General features: G+C 37.4%; 1 protein-coding gene across 1 annotated transcript in view; it reads left to right on the forward strand.

Moving 5' to 3' along the window:
• Window positions 1-20,776, forward strand: part of LOC108724990 (zinc finger FYVE domain-containing protein 9) — a 152,750-nt gene that overhangs the window by 97,245 nt on the left and 34,729 nt on the right. Inside the window, exons 4-7 of the mRNA XM_018451735.1 lie at window positions 4,174-4,392; window positions 4,484-4,606; window positions 4,671-4,835; window positions 6,220-6,382. Coding sequence (XP_018307237.1) covers window positions 4,174-4,392; window positions 4,484-4,606; window positions 4,671-4,835; window positions 6,220-6,382 — 670 coding nt within the window. The remainder of the gene's footprint in view (window positions 1-4,173; window positions 4,393-4,483; window positions 4,607-4,670; window positions 4,836-6,219; window positions 6,383-20,776) is intronic.

Consider the following 20,776-nt stretch of genomic DNA (forward strand, 5'->3'; position numbering starts at 1 on the left):
AGTACCATTTGGATTAAGTAAATAATAAAGATAGTATCATTTAGGTTTTACTTTTTATTTTGTAGTAGAATTGAACTTGGCGCCACAGTTGTTGATATCAAATCTTTTATACAGATGGAACATATATATCATTAGATTTAGTAAATTTTGTGATATTAAATTAACAGAATTTAACTTGGCGCCACAATTGTTGATATCAAATCTTTTATACAGATGATACATATATCATTAGATTTAGTAAATTTTGTGATATAATGATTTTCATGTAATAATTTTTGAAGGGGAATAAAGCCATTATAACTTGGGTTGGAATGTATCATATACAAAGAATTTCATCAAACAGCAAACGCAATTAGTCATCAGTTCCACGGCCGATTAAGTAATTGACGTTGGTGAAACCGGCCCAAATGGTGGTTTCCATACGAGAAGCATGCACGCTTAACGCTTTTTTTACCTTTTTTTTGTTATATAATACACGACTTTCGATCTTGACACTATGTTATCATCCAGATGTTACGTAAGTAACATGCTGTCTAGTTGTGCGTGATAAAAATTTCTATGACTAGACATCCGCAGAGTTCCAAATATTTTTATGATTACATCTTTGTTTCCTATTTATGCGAAAATACGCAACATGACGAACGTGCTGCGTGAAGGAATACGAATGGCGTGCATATAGAGGCGTTCTTAATTATTTCTCAAAAATGGTACTTTGGAAAATAAACTTTATCACACATGGTTGAATTCGTCTTAAAATAATCTTTCTTTTTATTATAAAAAAATCAAAATTTAAGAAAAAAAAGTCAAATGGTGGGGATAAACAAATAAAAAAAATAAAAAAAAGTTTTTCTTTTGTATTATAAAGTACTCTTGAAACCATGCAACCTTTATTTCAAACATTTTTTTCTATCTCTTACAGTTTCGACGATATCCGCTTCGAAAGAGAAAAACAAATTTTCTTCTAAAGGGTTTTGCACCCCTTAAAAGTGCGTATGGTCACGTATAAAAAAATACCTGTCGCTTATTTTTCTCTGGAAAAAAACATACTGAAAGGTTATTAAGATCGGAGGGGGACAGTTGCGTCCCTTTCCATGTTAGTTAATTTTGCGTGTTCTCTTAACGTCTGACTCACATCATTACGACACACACACACAAATCAAGATTGTAGATTTTGAAATAATAAGATGAGTTCACTTTTTCACATCAGTCAAACAATGTTTTTATATATGGACTGCACACATCGAGCGATAGGTAATGCGATAATAACCAATATATTTTTGTAATTTAACCGAATACTTGGACAAATTATTTACGTTGAAAATGACCCGATCGAGGTCGAAACATCTGTAGTATATTAATATTAAACATTTGTTGTCTTTTGGGATATTTAGAACACAAGTCACCAATATTGAGTGAATATAATATTTATTGTGGCAAAAACATCGGAATATGTATATAAGAAGGAAACATCGGAACATGTATATAAGAAGGAAGGTTGAGAGCGTTCAAAAAGGTGTTCATAAAGACATAAAGAAAATTGCGTTTTCACAAAAACATATTATAAAATTATAACGCACCAATCTGCCATTGACTTCCAACAACATTCTTTATATTGTATCTGTCTATTAATATTAAACATTCTTTATATTGTATCTGGCTCGTAGCCCTTTTTTTAATTATTGATTTATTCTGATTGAGCCATTTTAATAATTTATAATATAATGTATTAGAAATGGTAACAATGTAATGTATTAGAAATAATAACAATGTAATGTATTAGAAAACTACGTTAAGATATAAGTATATCATTAAGGTACAATGAATAAATTAACAATAGAAAATTTTATGTTAATAGAAATAAATTATTTAATATAAAACTTATTTCAATAATGATTTGGCGGAAGGTGCTCCTAGTATATTTCTGATATAGGGACACGCTCCTGAGTCACAACATTGCGTACACGATCGGCAACTAAGCCGCCGAACCTCGAGCGGTAGTGGGGGGACAGTAGGCGGCGCCTGCAGGAATCGGCTTGAAATGTGCAAATTTTTGCGAGCACTATTTTAAGATCCAGCTAGACCGTTTAAGGCATTGATTTCTATAGTTCTTGTTATATTTTTATTTAAAAAATGATACAAGAAAATTTCATTATTTTATTCAATTCAAATATATAATTTAAAAAAAAGATATATGAAATCTCTAAATTGAGTCAACTACAAACATAATAATACACATTTTCTTCAAACATTATTGTCGTACTACTTCTTTTAAAAAATAAAATCAGAGTGTAAAAAAACTAATATTCTAAATCTATCACAAAAACAAACCTTTATTTCTTAAAAATAAAATCTAAGTGATACACATCTTCTTGTTCTCATTTAAAGGTCTTCCTATTTCAACCCAAATGATATATATTTTTCCATTCCAACTCAATAAATTATAAGGAATCAATAAAGTAAAAGTATAACTGAAAAAATTTATTTCAAGTAAAAAATGTTTCCTATAATAAAATTGTCTCCTATAATAAAATTGGGATGTTAAATCGATAGTTGAATTCATTGTTGCCCCTTTTCCGCGATGCGGATTGGTTGTCTAGAGCTCGATTGTATCGCATGCGTAACTTCGTGAGCGGATGTCGTGTCGATTTGGTTTACTTCATGAGCGGTTGTTATCGCAGAGATCGCGTGTTTGACGGTTGTATATTGAAGGTTAAATGTAATCGATTAATAAATATTATATACATATTTACTATACATATAATACTAAAAGCTCAGTAGCGCGCGCGGAGCGCGCGCTTATTATGACTGGTACAGTAAAAAAAACTTATTGTTAGTGCTGCAATACGGTTGACAGTACAAAATGCGTGATATCACACAAAAATTTTACCTTTTTTTTTTATAAAAAAGATAAAAGAAAATATACGCCGAGTGTACGCGCTTGTATGTGTGCTCCTTGAAGAAAAAAATGACTTTTCCAAACCTATTCCAAACCTATTTTCCAAACTATTAAAGTAATAATGTTTTTCAAAAATGTGTGAAATCTTTAAATTGAGCCAATTATAATAAGAAAATACATTTCATTGAAACACTAATGTTGTATAACTATTTTTGAAGTATAAAATTCAAGTGGTCCTTAATAAATAAAAAAATTTTTTATGTAAAAAAACTTGGCGCCGCTAGACCAAGTCAAGTTTATTAGTGGCGCCAAGATTTTTTTACATAAAAATTTTTTTATTTATTAAGGACCACTTGAATTTTATACTTCAAAAATAGTTATACAACATTAGTGTTTCAATGAAATGTATTTTCGTATTATAATTGGCTCAATTTAAAGATTTCACACATTTTTGAAAAAAATTATTATTGTACTTTAATAGTTTGGAATAAGATTTCACACATTTTTGAAAAAAATTATTACTTTAATTGTTTGGAAAATAAGTTTAGAATAGGTTTGGAAAAGTCATTTTTTTCTTCAAGGAGCACACATACAAGCGCGTACACTTGGCGCCTTTCTTTTACTTTTTTGAAAAAAAGGTAAAATTTTGGTGTTTCTTTTACATATCATATTGTTTAAAAGGCTTAAATTTAATATTCAATTTAATATTTCATTTCGTTGAATGTTAAAAATGTAAGCGTTCGAATACTTTCGTGTATATGTATATATACATTAGATTGTATAATATAATGTACAGATTTTTATATATTTCGTATTGATTACAATTGTTGTATTGTAAATTCATGAGCATAATACCATTATTAGTTTGTATGTTTCAATTTATATGTCGAGTATAATGTATATAATTTGTTATATGCAATTATTCTACAGAATAAATAAGTTTGCTATTCTGTCATTTCTGTCATAACGTTCTATACACTAATCGAAAATGTCAAATTTCTTCCTCAGTTGTACAGATATATCGGTTACTATTTACTTCTTAAAGGTACAGTTTTTTTCTAAATTATATACATATTTTTTTACATTATATTTTTTGTGTCTTATTTTTGTTATTCCTTTATCCAATATATCCTACATCAAATTATCAATTCAATACATTCAATACGAAATTGTTAGTTGTTTATTTTTCCTGCCTGAAACATGCCAGTACGTTATCAACTTCCCCTTCCTCAGCCTCTCCTGTTTGTTTTATTTTTATGCACCTATAACTAAAACAGGAATAAGGCCTGGCTGTGACCTGACAGAGTTAGACACGTGTTGGGACCCAAAACCACCGTACCATAAGCAGGGAAATAAACGGATTTTTGCATCGGGGTCTGTGTTAACTGACACTGCAACGAGGAGGCAAAATCATCCACCTTTAGACAGTACGACCAATAGTTATATACCACATGATCCTAATTTATTGCCTCCGACTGTCACGATACACAAAGGCCGTAAGGATGTCATATTATATAAAAATATTTGCAATTATAGTAACTTATGTCACTTATATCACTTTATTTTCTTTTTCTTTATTATAAACAGAAATTACATACCATCCACCTATGGACGAAAGTGTGCTTTATAAAACACTGAAAAACGAATGCGAACCGTCAGTAATGTTCGCAATTAATCGTAATCTTTATGCATATGTGAAAATAACCAGTTGTAAGTATAAAGAAATTATGTTGCCGGTATATGTATGTAAGAATCTTATTCATATGATCTGTAGTAAATTGCTGCGTAAACAAGATCTGCTGGAATGTGACATCGAGAGGTCTTGCTTGTATTGGTCAGGATGAAATTATTTTACTAGTTGAAGTTTTGCCAGATGAAACACGAATTCCAAAGGACCTTCTCACATACATTAATCAATTATATCTTGAAGCTATTAAAGGTAATATCTCGTATATGTACATATGTCATTTGACATATATAAGGTACGTTCGAGGAGACGCTATTAGCGCTATTTAAGTCATTCTATCTTTATCGTTTATCAGGCATAAAACAGGCATAAAATGACATAAATAGCGCTAATAGTGTTTCCTCGAATTTATCTACGAGGGTCGTCTGAAAAGTTTTGAGCCTAACATAGAAATAAGTAATTTTTCGGTCAAATTCAATTTTATTTTTCCACATAGTCTCCTTTTAAGTCGATACATTTTTTCTAGCGATGCTCCCACCCTTTTAATCCATTCAAATAATACTGAGCGTCTTGCTTTGCAAAATAGGCGTCTACGGATGCGATGACCTCCTCGTTCGATGAAAATTTCTGTCCTCCGAGCCAAACTTTGAGCCTAGGAAACAGAAAAGAGTCGCTGGGGGCCAGATCTGGTGAATATGGTGGATGGTCAATTAATTCGAACCGCAATTCGTGAATTTTTGCCATAGCGACCGTCGAAGTGTGAGACGGTGCGTTATCTTGATGCAACAGCACTTTCTTCTTTTTCACCATCACCTTTCCCGCCGATAAAACCGTCTTCGCTTTCTTCGGAACAGGTTCACCCTTCGCAGTCCACTGTTTTGATTGTTCTTTCGTTTCAGGAGTGAAGTGGTGGACCCAAGTTTCATCAACCGTTATTAATCGACGCAAAAAATCCGATTCGTTTCGCTTAAACCGCTCCAACAGGGCCTTAGAAATGTTTATTCGAATGCGTTTTTGATCCAGAGTGAGCAAGCGCGACACCCAACGCGTGGTTAACTTACGCATGTCTAATTCTTCAGTCAATATATGACAAACACGTTCTTTTGATATGCCAACAGCCTCTGCTATCTCCCTAACCTTAATTCGACGGTTGTCCATTATCATTTGATGAATTTCTTCGATGTTATCGGTGGTGGTCGCAGTTGTTGGCCGTCCCGAACGCTCATCATCAGCTAAGCTGGTACGACCACGTTTAAATTCAACTACCCATCATTTCACGGTGACAAATGATGGGGCAGAGTCCCCGTAAACAGCGTCCAACTCGGCTTTAATTTGCATAGACGTATTGCCTTTCAAATGCAAGAATTTAATTATAGCATGATATTCAATTTTTTCCATTTTTATAAAATGGCGACACAAATGATTGTCAAACAAGAACTGAACGTCCAAAGTGGCCACAATTGTCACAGATATCTTTCGTAAGTATCACGATTATAATATCAGAATGGCTTTGACGAGTAACGCTATCTTCATGATGAGGCTCAAAACTTTTCAGACGATCCTCGTATAGTCGATATCTTTATAATAGCAATATTTACTTGCATTGCAACTAATTATTTCGAGTTTGCTTTTCTAGGTAATACAGTGACGGAACTCGGCTTCTCAGTATATCAAAATACTAACCTATTATTAGGTTCACGCGAGCATGCGGGATTTCTTTTTATTCGTCAGACATTGCAATGCTTACAAAAGATTATTTTACCGCCTGCACCTTTCTTGATTGGTCTGTTGGTTCACAGGTAAATATAACACAGTTTCGCAATTATGTATTGGGATTTGTATTTTATCCAAATATAGTTCTGTATTGTACGTGTGTGTCTATTATGTCACAATCTGAGTATTTTTCTGATAGCAAGAAAACTAAGCGAGCAAGTGTAAATCATGCACGGTTAGTGAAGTATAAATAACAATATCTATGTGTTAAAAAGATTACATTTATTCGTACGTTTTGACTCCTTTCCGGACCATCCTCAGTGAATGTTAATAAATTATAAGATATTCTAAAGTCCAACTTGGAAATGTAGAACATATCATTGGCAAATAAATGTCGTGCACTTGAATATAAAATAAGAAGATTGAAAATATCCAACCAGAGTAAAGAATTGTAAACAATTTTTTATTCTTTATGCATCTGCCAATGATGTGTTCTACCTTTTCCAAGTTGAAGTTTCGAATATCTTATATTTCATCATTGATAACACTCATTGAGGATGGTCTGGAAAAGAGCCGAAACGTCTGGATAATTGTAACTTTTTACATATATATGTTGTTAATTGCACTTCATTAACCGTATTTGACTCCCATCTGCCCGTTTAGTTTTCTTGTTAGAGTTATCAAGAATCTGTAAACTATTATTATTTTTTGATATTATACAGGGTATATAAAAAGTACCGGAACGCATTATCTGTAGTATCTAACTAATAGTTAAAACTTTTTAAATGTTATTCAGGATTATGACCTCGATAAAATTTGTTAAAATCAAGACCTTTTAAGGTTGTTTTTCTTATTTTCATTTTTCGTATAAAAAATTAGGAAAGTTTGGGGGTACACAAAATCAATCGTCATGAAACTTGACACAGATGTAATGCGAGGTAAACTATGAAGAAATCTAATCAAAATCGAATGACTAAATGATTCTGTTAAAAAATCAGAAAATATGTTTGGTGAATGGATTCGTGGCGGCAGTGTCCATTTGCCACTTATACAATCTCACTTTGGCAATAGAATAACATTGAGAATGTAATGTTATTCTATTGTCAAAGTGAGATTGTATACTCTCTAAATCTCGTGGAGTGAAATCTCATTCGAAGAGACTGAAAATTGAGCCAGTCTTGAAAAAAGTGAAAATACGGTCACTTTTATTCAAGAGTGGCAGATTTTTACTCTTTTTAAAGCGAAATTTACTCTTTCGGAGGTTCCATCTACTCTGGTATTACACTCCAAAAAAGGGATTGAGATATCTCTCCTTTGGAGTGAATAAAAGTTAAAAATACTCCACTTAAATTATGAATTAAAAAAATTTTTTAACAATTGCAAATAATTTCTGCGATCAAAACTGCGAGAAAGCATCGGCCATGTGACATACGCTATACAGTAACATTGATACGACGAATTAGTGGTAACGCTGGCACGTCGTCTGCTGTCCTAGGGTGCCTTCCAACAACAAATGGTGTGATGACACGGTGTGACACAGTGTATCATTATGTTCTTGTTGTCCGCCAATGTCAAACAAGGATGAGATGATTATTGTGTTGTACTGAGTCGCTTGTTGAGGCATGTTCTGATTCCCAGAGTGCTCCTCGGGTGTCATGTCATTCTTGTTTAACATTTATTAAATAACAAGGATGACATGACACCCGGGGAGCACCCAAGTGGGAATCTGAACATGCCCCTGGAAGGAACCCCTAGTGTACCAGAAAGAAACCTGAGAGAGGACACGAGGGTCTTTTTCCTGTAACTGCCAAATACCTTATGCACTAGAGTCCTCTGAAGAAATGGATGTCAAGTACACAATATTTTCCACTTTTTTGCGATGCTCTTGATGGAAATAAATCGTTAAAATCTCCATTAACTTGATAGATTTTAGTTATTTCAGCGATTTATTTCTATCAGTAGCACCGCAATAAAAGTGGATACTGTTATGTTCCCCCCCAATATTTTTCGTAAGTCGCCTATGTGTCCTATATACTTTAGTTTTCAAGTTATGAATGATTAAAGAAAATATTCGAAGTACTCGTCTCGTGCGTCAACACATGTTACTATACAATTTAGCACGTTTCGACGTTATCTAATATTTACAAACAATCAGTGGCGTAGCCAAGGGAAGGGGGCTGTGGGGTCTGCAGCCCCTCCCCCCCCCTGAAATTCTGAATAATTTCAATAATTTCATAAGAATGTGTAAAAAATTGTTGAGCCGTAAACATCAATTTGTTTTGAGAGAGGAAATTAAATCCTGTTGGGATAGTTCTCATGTTTAATTTAGTTGCACAAATATCGTTTATTATGTGTTAAAAATATATTTGTTTATTTTCCTTTGTATTTGGCACGTAAACAAAAATTCAATAAATTACACGGGAACAAATGTTTCTGTTAGTACAACCGCAAAAAGTGGCGTTGGGAGAACGGCAGCACTTCAACTCGCGAAATCTCTCTCAGCCGGATATTAATATTTATTATTCAAATTTTTATACCATAATCTTTAACATATTCTGTGACTTGTAGAGCTATTCCGAAATTTTCGAAGCACTTTATAACAAAATGGCGGATTTTTAATAATATTTTGTCGAGTTTAGTGAATTTTTTTTAAACGTTAAAGTTGTGTTACGAATTTTCGGATTAAAAATTTTCATTAATGCTACATTGTAGTTGAATATTTGAAGAAGTTTTCTGGAAAGTTTTAGTTCTTTAAATGTAATAGGGTAATTATGCCGATGAGGGGAGTCAGCCTCAATGACCTTGACCTTGATATATGTTGTCAAGGTCATGACCCTGAGTGACCTCCAACAAGTTTTAGCCGTCGCTCGTCATTCGTTAAAAAGTTATTTACAGTTAAAGTTAGTAATTATTTCACCGCTTTACATGAAAAATCAGATAATTCTAACCTTCGACTCTCACAATCCCCTCATCCCCTGCAAAGAGCGCCCGACTCTCACTTTCGACTCTCACCTTCGATTCTCCCCCCCCCCCCTCAACCTTGCAAAGGGGCGCCCGACTCTTCGACTCTCATCCCCCCCCCCTCAATCCTGCAAAAGGGCGCCCTACTCTCACTTTCGACTCTCACCCTCCTCACCCCTGCAAAGGGGCGCCCTACTCTCACCTTCGACTCTCACCCTCCTCACCCCCTGCAAAGGGGCACTCGACTTCCATAATTGTACTGTTTGCAGAGGGGAGGTGAATGCGGAATTTAAAGGCATGCAATAGTGTATGTTGATGCACAAGGCGAATACTTCGAATATTTTATTTAATTATCCATAACTTGAAAACTAAAGTATGTTGGGCATATGTTCATATGATGTTTTTTACTTATTTCAGTATGTAGATCTACTTCTTAAAATATTGACATACATTTATAAAACACTCTGTATTTAGTTGCCATCATTAGTTCATCATTAGTGCTCGGACATTCGATCACGGAACGCACGTTAATGGAGAACTGTTGCGCGCTTTGTTTATAATGAATAGGCCGTGTGGCAGCCGAAATGTTGCTATCTCACTTCAGCAAGCACCCGACTCACTTGCGGGTATCCTGTGATCGTATCCGAACATCCGGATCTTTCTTCTTCTTCTTGTGAACTGATGGCTCCCGCAGGTGGACGCCCACGATACGGCCAGTATCCAATGTAGCGACGCGTAGAATGCTCCGCACACACCTTCCAATTGGATGGACGCCAGGGGGAGAGCGGCGAATCAAATTTAAATATCTAAAGAGCGGAAAAAGGATAGCAAAAGGCGGCACAGTTTGGCAGAGGTTCCACGAGGCAAGGAAATAAATTGTTTGGAGAGTTAGGAAACTTGATGCGGAGATAGTTAATCAGTTTATCAGCTTTATGACGAGTCAGTCGGCAGTGAATTATGAAGTGGTGATGTGGACCTGACGTGGATCTCCGCAAGCGCAGTACAGGGAGTCGATTATATTTTTCCTGTGAAGGCTGTATCGGAGATTGTAGTGATTAGATCTAATACGGTTGACAAGTACAATTTCTTCTCTTTTAAGTGATTTATTGTAGTGATACCAGGTCTTGGGTGAGAAGTTTTGGTAGTGATCTGCGAAGAGCTATCCTTTTACAAAAGCTTGTTCCACTAAAAAGGCGGCGAAACGTTGTTCGCTTCTCAGCTTGGATTCTAATTGAAGATCAGGATATGGAATTTGATATACAGGTCGGAAGTCTGAATTACATGCATTCCGGGCGAGCTGATCTGCTATTTCATTGCTTGGGATCCCTTTGTGAGAAGGAACCCAAAACAGGATGACTACAGTCTCCGACTGCTGAGCAAGCCAGAGGTTATGTTTGATGTAACTGATGAGATAATTCTTGTGGTTTACATTGGTGTGGCTGATGACTTCTAGGACGCTTTTCGAATCGGAGAATATAACGATGTTGGAACAATTGTTTTTGCAAGCGGTTGTGATGGCTTGTAAGATGGCCTAGGCTTCAGCCGAAAAGACGGAAGTTTCAGGGGGCATTCTGTGTTGGATTCTAAGGTCGAAATCAGGGGAATAGATGCTCACGCCAGCAGCAGAGGTCCGATCCAATTTGGATCCGTCTGTGTAGGAGGAGAGTAAGGATGGGTGAATTCCGAAGTCCTATTGTTAAATTCAGCTTGAAAGACAGTTGAGGAATACGATTGGTCAATCAGGGACATTGAATCGATGAATGATTGAGAGAAAATAGAAGATTGATAATTATGCGAGAATGATGGAGGAGTAGCCGACGAGAAGATAGAGCCCGCTACATGTTTATGAGTGATGTATTCTCGTAAACAGAATAGTTTGTAGCGCTTTGGAGCGCTGGATTGAATTACAAAGAGCTCTCTCCATATCAGCAAAGCTATTTAAAACAGGATTCTCAGTGATTGCCAAATTTTTGTAAAGGAATTTAGAAGTGATATAGGCGAAACATATGTTTAGGGGCGGCTTTTTGGATTCAGCGAGTAGGATGTTAATTGCCGTAGACACTCTGTAACCGCCCGCAGTCCGTAAGGCTCTAAATTGGAGTTTTTGGAATTGAAGGAATTTTCCTTGGTTGTTCTTAATTTGGAAGATTTGGTATCCATATTCAATTGAGCTTCGAAACGTTAAGCGGTATATTATGAGGAGTTGTTGTGAGTGAGCACCCCACCAACAACCAGTCAAACAGGAAATAGCACTAAGAATTTTTCTTCCCTTCTGAATAAGATGTTCAATATGTTCATTGCCTTTGAGACGTGAGTCCAGGATGATTCCCAGGAACCTAAGAGAGGTAACAGTTTGCAGGTTTTGATGATTGATGAAGAGGTCTAAGAATGGAAGGTGATTTTTTCTTTTTACTGAAGACCATACATTTGGATTTATCTAGAGATAGATCTATGCCTCTGTGTCTCAGAAACGTGAAAAGTCTGTTAAGAGTTGCTTGCATCGCAAGTCTCGCTTTGTTGGGATCTCTGTTGGTAGAGAACACGACGATATCGTCCGCGTATTGTAAGATCTTGACGTTTTGATTTTGATGCATTGTCGAATCCTACTCATATAAATGTTGAATAAAATCGGGCTTAACGTAGAGCCTTGAGGGGTGCCTTTGAAGGTCTAAAAGGGACCCCTAAGTTTGCCGTCTTCGACAACATAAACGTTACGCTCAAATATTAGGTTACCAATAAATCTTCTTACTCGTGCAGGAATACCGATGGATTTTAAGTCTTGGAGGAGGATAGACGGAATGACGATATCCTACGCCCCAGCAATGTTCAAGAAGGCGGAAATCGTAATTTCGTCATTTGTGAAGCCCTGGTAAATGTGATTGGTTAATGTAAGCAGGTTATCAGCACAAGAAAAGTCGGGTCTGAAGCCTAGTTGAAAGTTGGGTAGGAGTTGTTTGGATTCAATGAACCATTTAAGGCGAAAGTTTATGATTTTCTCCAGGATTTTCAGCAAACAAGAGATGAGTGAAATTGGGCGAAGCCCTCTACCATCCGCCTTAGGTATAAAAATTATAAGCGATACGGACCATTCCTTAGGGAAGGATCCATCTTTAAATATTAAGCAGATTAAACAAGTATTCTCGGTGTATCATCGGAAGACTTATAATGAAGCGGGGATCAAATTGGTCTAGGCCGGGAGCCCGAGTCTTAAGGCTCAGGAGAGCAGCGTTGAACTTCTTCAAACTTAATGGAGCATCGAGCGAGCTGTAGGTATCGAAAGCATTGTCCTCCTCCTGCATGGATTCTAATGAGGATGGTCCCATTTTCTTATAAAAGGGTGGACATAGTTTGTTAAGAGTGTCTCTGAATTGATCTGGATGGTGATTGGCTGTTCTAGCGGAGCTGTCAAGATTTCTCTTCTTGAATGTTTTAATTAATCCCCATAATTTAGAAGTATGCGTATTCCTATTAAATTCTGCACAAAGCTTTTTCCAACCTTTCCTGTTTTCCGTTCTCAGAATCTTAGTGCAGTGAGCTGCAGTTCTTTTGTATTTGATATATGAATCGAAACTAGGAGAACGCCTGAATACGACCATAGCCTCGTGCCTGAGTTCCACCGCATAAGCTGACTCATTGTTCCACCAGGGGGGGGATCTCCAGGCGCGAACCGCTGAGAATCTGAGACCGCCTGCCACGGAGGGGAGAAGAAAAACCTCATCCCTAATCGCGTTGAACCAAGAGGAGTATAGTTCGGCACCCAACATATTGGCTGACGGAACAGGCTGCAGAGGCATGGCATTCAGGTGACAATCGAGGATTGCTGTTTGATTTTTATTTAGATGAATTTTATATAGAAATTTGCTCTCAAAAGTGTAAGTGCAGCCAATCTTTACTTCAATGGGCAAGTGATCGCTGCCCCAAGTATTTTTGATGGAAACCGCTTGACACAAGAGGACTAGCTCAGGTGAAACCACAGCTAGGTTGACAACAGATAAAACCAGGAGGCCGCAATAGCGTATATCTCTGATCACTTATGATGGAGAAGTTGTGAAGAGTTACGGATTTGAGTAGAGAGTTCCCTGAAATCCGAGGATCCACAGCCCCAAGATAAATGATGGGCGTTGAAGTCACCCACAAGTATAACTTGGGGGTATGTATTTGAAATTTCCAGCAGTGCAGAGAAAATAGCTTCGGGTGTTTTAGTTCCTGAATGCCTGTATAAGTTGATAACAATACAAGGGTGTTTGTCAACTTCAATGATAATTCCAACTATTTCCAAAGTGTGAACTATTTCCAACGGTGGTGAAAACACCGAAGATCGGCGATCGTAAAGCGTATATGGTCTCCAATAATGATGCAGATACTTCTGTCATCAGAGCTGAGGATATCGCTTCTGATTACGCGATGGCGTTTAAGATAGAATGATTTATCTTTGAGTAAAAGAGTTTCTTGAAGACATATGATGTCATAGGATTGACTAATATTTTGAATTTGTGGAATCTTACTGCGTAAATCTTGACAGTTCCATGACAGGATGAAGAGAGCTTTAAGATTTGATTTATGAATGTTGGCGCGTTTATATGATTTAGGGACGAAAGGACTGCAAATTGGGATAGCCCAGATGTTGAGGGGGGGGATGAATTAGAGCTGGAGGAATTAGTGAAGGAATTAATATTAAATGTGTCGGAGCAAAAGAGGTTTCTGAGAATAGGACCATATTTATGATAGATGTTAATGCATGAGTTAAGCAGATGTGGCAAATCGTCTGTGGAAAGGCTTTGAAAATATCTTGAAGAATGGAGAAAAGAGCTTCGAGATCGGCGTATAAAGGCGGGGGGGAGAAAAGAGTGGGGGAGAGGAAGGGGAGGATTATTGGGTTTGAGGAGGTGGAGGAAGGGATAGGAGGGTGGGTTAGTGCGAGTGAGGGGGATGTGGAAGGAGAGTCGCTTGCATTTATTAAGGGGGGTAGGAAGAAGGAAGGGAGAGGGGATGAAGGAGAAACTAGGGTTGTCTTGACCAAACACGAAAACCGCCCCATTACCAGGGGTAGGCTTCGTTCTGCCATTAGGGGCTATCAGTAAATCGTTAGCTAGGAATGATTGTTGAGAGGGTTGTTGTAGTAGTAAGTGAGTCTGTGGGTTGTGAGAGGAAGGGGGAGAGGGGGGATGATGATGAAGTTTTCTTACCCTCTTGTGGATGGGTCTGTTGTTGGCAGTGTGATTCGAAGGAGAGACATTAGAGGCGGGGGCAGGAGGACGTGTGACACCACGCGCTGCGCTGGCATAAGAAATGGAGGGGTAATGATGATCATCCGTATCTGAAAGGGAATTCAGAGGGGAGAAACGATTAGAAAGGGATGGCGTAAAATTAACACTGCTGAGGTGTCTGGGATTATTGAAAAAAGGAAAGCTGGTGACATTTACTCTAGGATCGAGGGGAAATCCGCGAGGAAGAGAGCTGTGAGATAACACTTTCTTGCGAGCTTCGATAAGCGAAATATTCTCGACCACCGCTGTGTTAAGAATCGTTTTTTGCTTAATGATCTCCGGGCAGGATTGATCCGTGGAATGGTGATTGCCTGTGCAGTTAATGCAGCGCAATGGATAATCTTTAAGAGGACACGAATTTTCTCCATCATGCGGAGAGTTACACTGGTCATACATCTTGGGTTGCTATTGCAAATCCTTTGAGTGTGTCCCACTCGATAGCAGGAATAACAAATTCTCACTTTGGGTACATAAGGTGAAACTGGATGCCCGTCGTAGAATAATGTTACCCATTCCGGAAGTTGTTGACCTGCGAATTTAATACAGAGTAATTGCGAGGGAACATACTCAGTCTTATTGTTCCTATTAATTGCCCGATTAAGACTTTGAACGCAAATGATTTTATATGACGCCTTGATAGCCCATTTGAGTTCCTCTTCGCTAAGTTCTAAAGGCACGTTCTTAATAACGCCTGTTCTGAGGACTCGGTATGTAGGGATATAGACACGAAGGTTATGCGTAACGAAAGTAGGGTTAGATACCAGCAGAATTAGCTGTTTTCATTTCAATGAGCACTTTGCCGCGACCAAATTTGCGCATACAAACTATATCTGTTTTGATGGTTTGAGCCACTAATCTTTTAATCATTACCTCATGTATGGTTGACGAGGGCTTATCCTTGTTAATTATGAAAACATGAACCGCAAATGGGCCCTTGTCGGTAGTCAAATATCTATTTTCGGCGTGCGGCGGTGTACCCGATAACGGGTTATTGATAGATGATGCAATTGAGTTCCTACCTGATTGCGATATCTTTTGAATTTTAGAAGGCAAATTATGAGTTGATGTACGATTCCTCTTGTGTAAAGTGCTTTGAGGTTCTTTGTCATCTGTTGTTACATCCATAGGAACGGGGACGTGGAAGCCTAGATGCTTGCTGGACAAATTGTGGAAGCAATGGCGGCTGAAGCGTTAGTGTCGTCGGTGAAATGTGGCGAGAGGCTCTCGCTGTGAAGCAAAGATGACGACTCAAGAGCCGCCTGGCTCGTTTGCGAACCGACAAATGCATCAAACTGAATTAAGGGCACAGAAATAGGAGGAGGAAGTGAAGCGGGAGGAGAAGATTGAGGTTGAGCGATAGTAATGTCTGAGGGGAGGGGACATCGCCCGCTTCAGGGCACCCGCCAGCTCGAGCCGGAGGGCATGTTGCCGAAAAGAAAAACATGAATTTGTGGTTCGTGAGAGGCTAACCGGTAAACTAAAGGTCGCGGCGAAGTCACTAAAGGACCTCGTCAATAAAAACGAACTCGCGAATCAACTAACTAACTACTTGAGAACATAAACGAATGACCGAATAACCGAAAACGCGTGCGTACTCGTCCAAGGCTAGAAGTCGATTCAATCTAAACATCCGGACCCTAGTGATGAATCGATAGTGGTAACCGAAAATTATCGCACTCGCACACATTCAACCTGCCAATTGCTAATGGTAATTTAGTGCGTCATATAACTTTGGTTATTCTATTGCTAAAGTGTATGAGTGGCAAATACATATGTATAAGTGACAAATGGGCATTGCCAACTATGACCTATTTTCTCGCTTTCAATCAAGATTTACTCATGTAACTATTCGATTTTGGTTAGATTTCTTCATATTTTACCTCATACTGTGTCTTTTAAGTTTTATGATGATTGGTTTTGTACTACAAAATTTTTCCAATTCTGCGTACTTCTTTGACTTTTAGTGTACAGTTATGAATTGAGCGCAATGAAGTTTTTGTTATAAATCTGTCAGTTATTCTATACAGATGTTGTACTCCTATTATATCTATAGTTATTCTTTCATCTCTCATTTTCAATATTTTATTAAAATTTATAACACACACACACACACACACACACACACACACACACACACCCACACCCACCCACCCTTTTACTAAATTTGTTAAAGTTTGCTAAAATTTAATAATCTATTTAAACATTCAAACAGATGTTTCGATCAACATTCGTTTTGGGTTATCTTCGATGTTGAATATATAATTACAAGAAACGGTTACATTTAAAACGTAAAATAAAAAACGGTTACGTCTCGAACGCCAAAAACCCTATTCAGGAATACTTCTGTTGATTAAAATTGCACATAATTATATATATCCTTCCACCGCATATCTTGATGTGAACCTATTGCTTATCTATTCTTAAATGTCCATCGGTTTGAACTATATTGTTGTACATCAGTCCTTCGGGGGTGCGTTCCAAAATCAACCTTGGTCAACGTCGTTGGTTGGAGGTTTGGAGGGGGATATAGTTAACTAAGGTAGCAGTTATTTTGGAACGGTCTTGGATAGTGTGGGATGGTAGAGAGGGATTCCGTTCGTAAGTGACCGATTCAAGTGGAGAGCTCAATTCTTCAACTTTTCACGTGGGAAGCTAGCGATCGGTTTGTGGTGAGTCCCTTCTAAGAGACGATGTTTTTTAACTTTTTAATTTTAAGGTCAGGAAATATGTCACATCGACTTAATGTAGTACACGTATTTTAGTCGGTATTTATTGAGAATCGTTATCTTACCTCTGATTTTAATGAAATTAATTGAAATCGTTCACAGAAGTTTACAACTTTCTACGCGAAACGCGGGATCGGAGGAGGAGAGAAGGCAGAAACCTTCGCAATCGCTATAAGTACATATACATGCGAAAGATTCTTGCTCCCCTCCCCACCTCGTAAATCGAAAGTAACAGATTTAACGCTTAATATCTCGATTCGTAGGACAGTCCCGCACTTTTCTGCTAGATTCTTTCATTTTGTGCAAAAATGCGTCGAATGAGCCTAATTTCATCGAAATTGGAGGAGAGGAAGTTCTTCTGAATAATCATCGATACATTGCTGTCGTCAATTTTCCCGCGCCTTTTACTTTGGTAACCCTTACAACCTCTCTAATTTTCGATGTCATAAAAGTTACCTCTAAAGTCGACCAAGTAAGTGTTTTGGAACGGTGCTACAAATCAACCATGAACCGACCATGATAGTTTTGGAACGGCTTGTGGTAACCAAGGTTGATTTTGGAACGCACCCCGGATTGGATTACATTATTATACATCGGTAAATTAGTAAACAATATTTAGCTTTTTGCTCGTAGCCCTTTACATATTGGTTGTAATTACTTTATATTCTAAAAAGATTCAATAATTAATCAAATACTTATTATAAATATGATAGCTATATATTGTGTTTTCATAATAAATTTTCAAAGTATGTTATATGAGTAGTAAGTGGGAAGGTTTGGCACGTCAAAACAAACCCCTTTACGCCATTTCCGGCGCCAGGGGCGTGGTCTAAACGGGTCCGTTTGGAAAAATGGGGGGCTCTGATTGGTCGGTGGATGAAGGATGGGAGTAATAGGGTAATTAAATGGTGTGTTTTAATTGATTCGCTCTATAGTTGTCAAAGATTAGATTGGCTTGCTCCATACCTTCCCACGAGGTGATTGGAGAAGGGAGTGGTAGAAGACCTCCGACAAAATGGTGAGTGAAATCCAAAAAAATGGTGGATGGAGATTGGGACCGCAACATTTTTTTGGGGGGAGGGGGACAAGGTACGAACAACGGAGATGAATAGCAGATAGTTTTATGGTAGTCATTTTTTGTTGGCACGACCCTATGTTTCCGACGTACTGACGTTTTAGTGAGTGTTTTTATTATTTATGATGGAATCTGTTACGAAAATTTACGAGTCTAGGGGATTCTTTTGCTTGGTGGAAAGGGGAGGTAAAACATGAACAAACATGTTCATCTGTCACGGCGTGATCCCTTGTGATGATTCTGGCGTTACTCTAAAGAAAAAGTTGTTTCTATACTTTTTTACATGTGCATGACATCTAAACCTGAAATATTAGAAGAAGAGTGTCTATTGTAAAAGGGAGCGAGGTTACGAGTAAAAAATAGATGAAAGTTTATGGTATAAAAAAGAATGTATTTATATAAATTCTTCATCGTAGGAAAATACATAATTGAATGGAGTGAATAAAATAAAAAGTTTTAGAATAATTGGACACAAATTACAATTGTCGGTTTGTAAGAATTATATGAAAAATTTCATTATAATGCAATGAAGTTAATTCCACAAATATTATGTTAAAATATGAATGGAGAAAAATTAAATCGTTAATTTATGTACGCACATTATGTACAATACAATTTCGTCGTAATTATATTTTAGCGTTAATCTTATGATTTCACGATTAACATAATTTACAGGCAGTTTTAGTTCAATTTATTTAATTAAATATTGCGCACACTTGTTGACGTTATCAGACCGAGATTTTAAATGTTTCAAATGCACGTTGACACATTTTACAACGCTTTGCAATCCGAGGAAGGTAGTTTCCTGCATCACAATTACCACTGCGTAGGTTCTTCGTTTCTTTGTCGGTGATGTTGCATCCGATGAAATCGCACAGTGCGATGAAAATCGCCACATATTCGATCGGAAAAAGAAACGCCTGTCACCTCGCGGCGCTCTATCATTTGAACAAAAATCAGCGCACAACCTTCTTACACAACGCTGACGAAAAACTAGTTCGTTGTGAATGTGTTTTTAATACACTCAAAGGTAACGTTTCGTTTGAACATTGCGAAAAAAATTGGCTAAGCAAATACAAATCGATTCTGCGGCGTGTCGTGGCAAAACGCGGAAATTGAAAGTAAAAGAGAAAGCTGTTGGTGCAGCGAGGCGGATTTTTACCTTATATTATCGGACCTATATTGTCGACCTTATTATCGTTAATTATCGGAGGATCGTAATAATAAAGGATAAAACGCTATGGGAGAGCTAAAAAAATGGTTTTAATTTCGACGGAAAATCTCGAAAGAATGCAACATCAACTACGTCAGAATCCGACATCATTCGCTGACGGGGAGTCAAAGGAAATCGCACTACCGCGAAATTCGGATAACACCGCGAACACTAATAATACAACGCAAACTCCCGGAACTCATCTAACACGACTCGATGGGGAGTCGTATTCTTAATTCTGACTGGCCGCGCGACGAAAGCGAAAGATGGAAAATGTACAGAGAGGCACTATGGCAATACTTGCGATTTACCCAAGAAACGCGAAGGCAGAAAGACATACGCAGTGAAGATGCAGAAGACAACGCTGAACGAGATGCCTCTAACAGTAACGAGTCGACGAACGATGACGTTTTATATGAACTTACGCAAGTATCCGATGTATCCCCACCACATTCCAGCAGTAATGCAAATATTATTACGAAAAATTTCGAAATTTCGAGCGAGCATAATCATGCGATGAAAAGCATCGAATAAATAATGGAAAGCGTACCGAAATCTTATCGTAAACATACATGTTTACTGATGAAACATTTGCTTTAAAAAGCTGTGCCTGATAGAATTACGTATAATAAATCAACCTAACTAAGACTCCTTATAAATCAAAAAACAATGAAAGAACAAGGGCAGTAGGAGTCAAGCGCGGGAGATGTTGCGCAAATAACACGACTATCGTAGCGTGAAACTTCTTTATTTTACTAAAGCGCTTACATGTTTCGGCTCATTTTTGAGCCTTCTTCAGAGATAACTAATAAATTCACATACATAGAATATAACAATTATTAACTAGTTCGAATCCCAAATTTCACTCTAGTAACTTTGTTTTCATAATTGAAGTATTGTTAGGGAATGATTATCCATTAGACTTTATATTTGAGAACATTAGCAACCGGTTGACGAGCGTTATCATGGCTAGTAATAGAAAAAATGTGGTTAGGGAGAATAGCGTGGATGTAGTGCAGCCTTCGTGGTTTACGGTTCCTTTCGTTCGGGGCATTACTGAGAAGTTTAATAGATTAAGAAGCGATCATATGAGGGTGTCGTTTTATAGCATTAACAAATTGCGAGAATTCATTAGGGTACAGAAAGATCCTTTACCGCGTAATAATAGGTCGAATGTAGTTTACAAGATTTCTTGTAAGAACTGTGATGCGAGTTATGTGGGACAGACGTGTAGACAA

The sequence above is a fragment of the Mycetomoellerius zeteki genome, unplaced genomic scaffold (genome assembly GCF_001594055.1).
Source record: "Mycetomoellerius zeteki isolate Tzet28-1 unplaced genomic scaffold, Tzet1.0 scaffold32, whole genome shotgun sequence".
Taxonomy (NCBI): Eukaryota; Metazoa; Arthropoda; class Insecta; order Hymenoptera; family Formicidae; genus Mycetomoellerius; species Mycetomoellerius zeteki.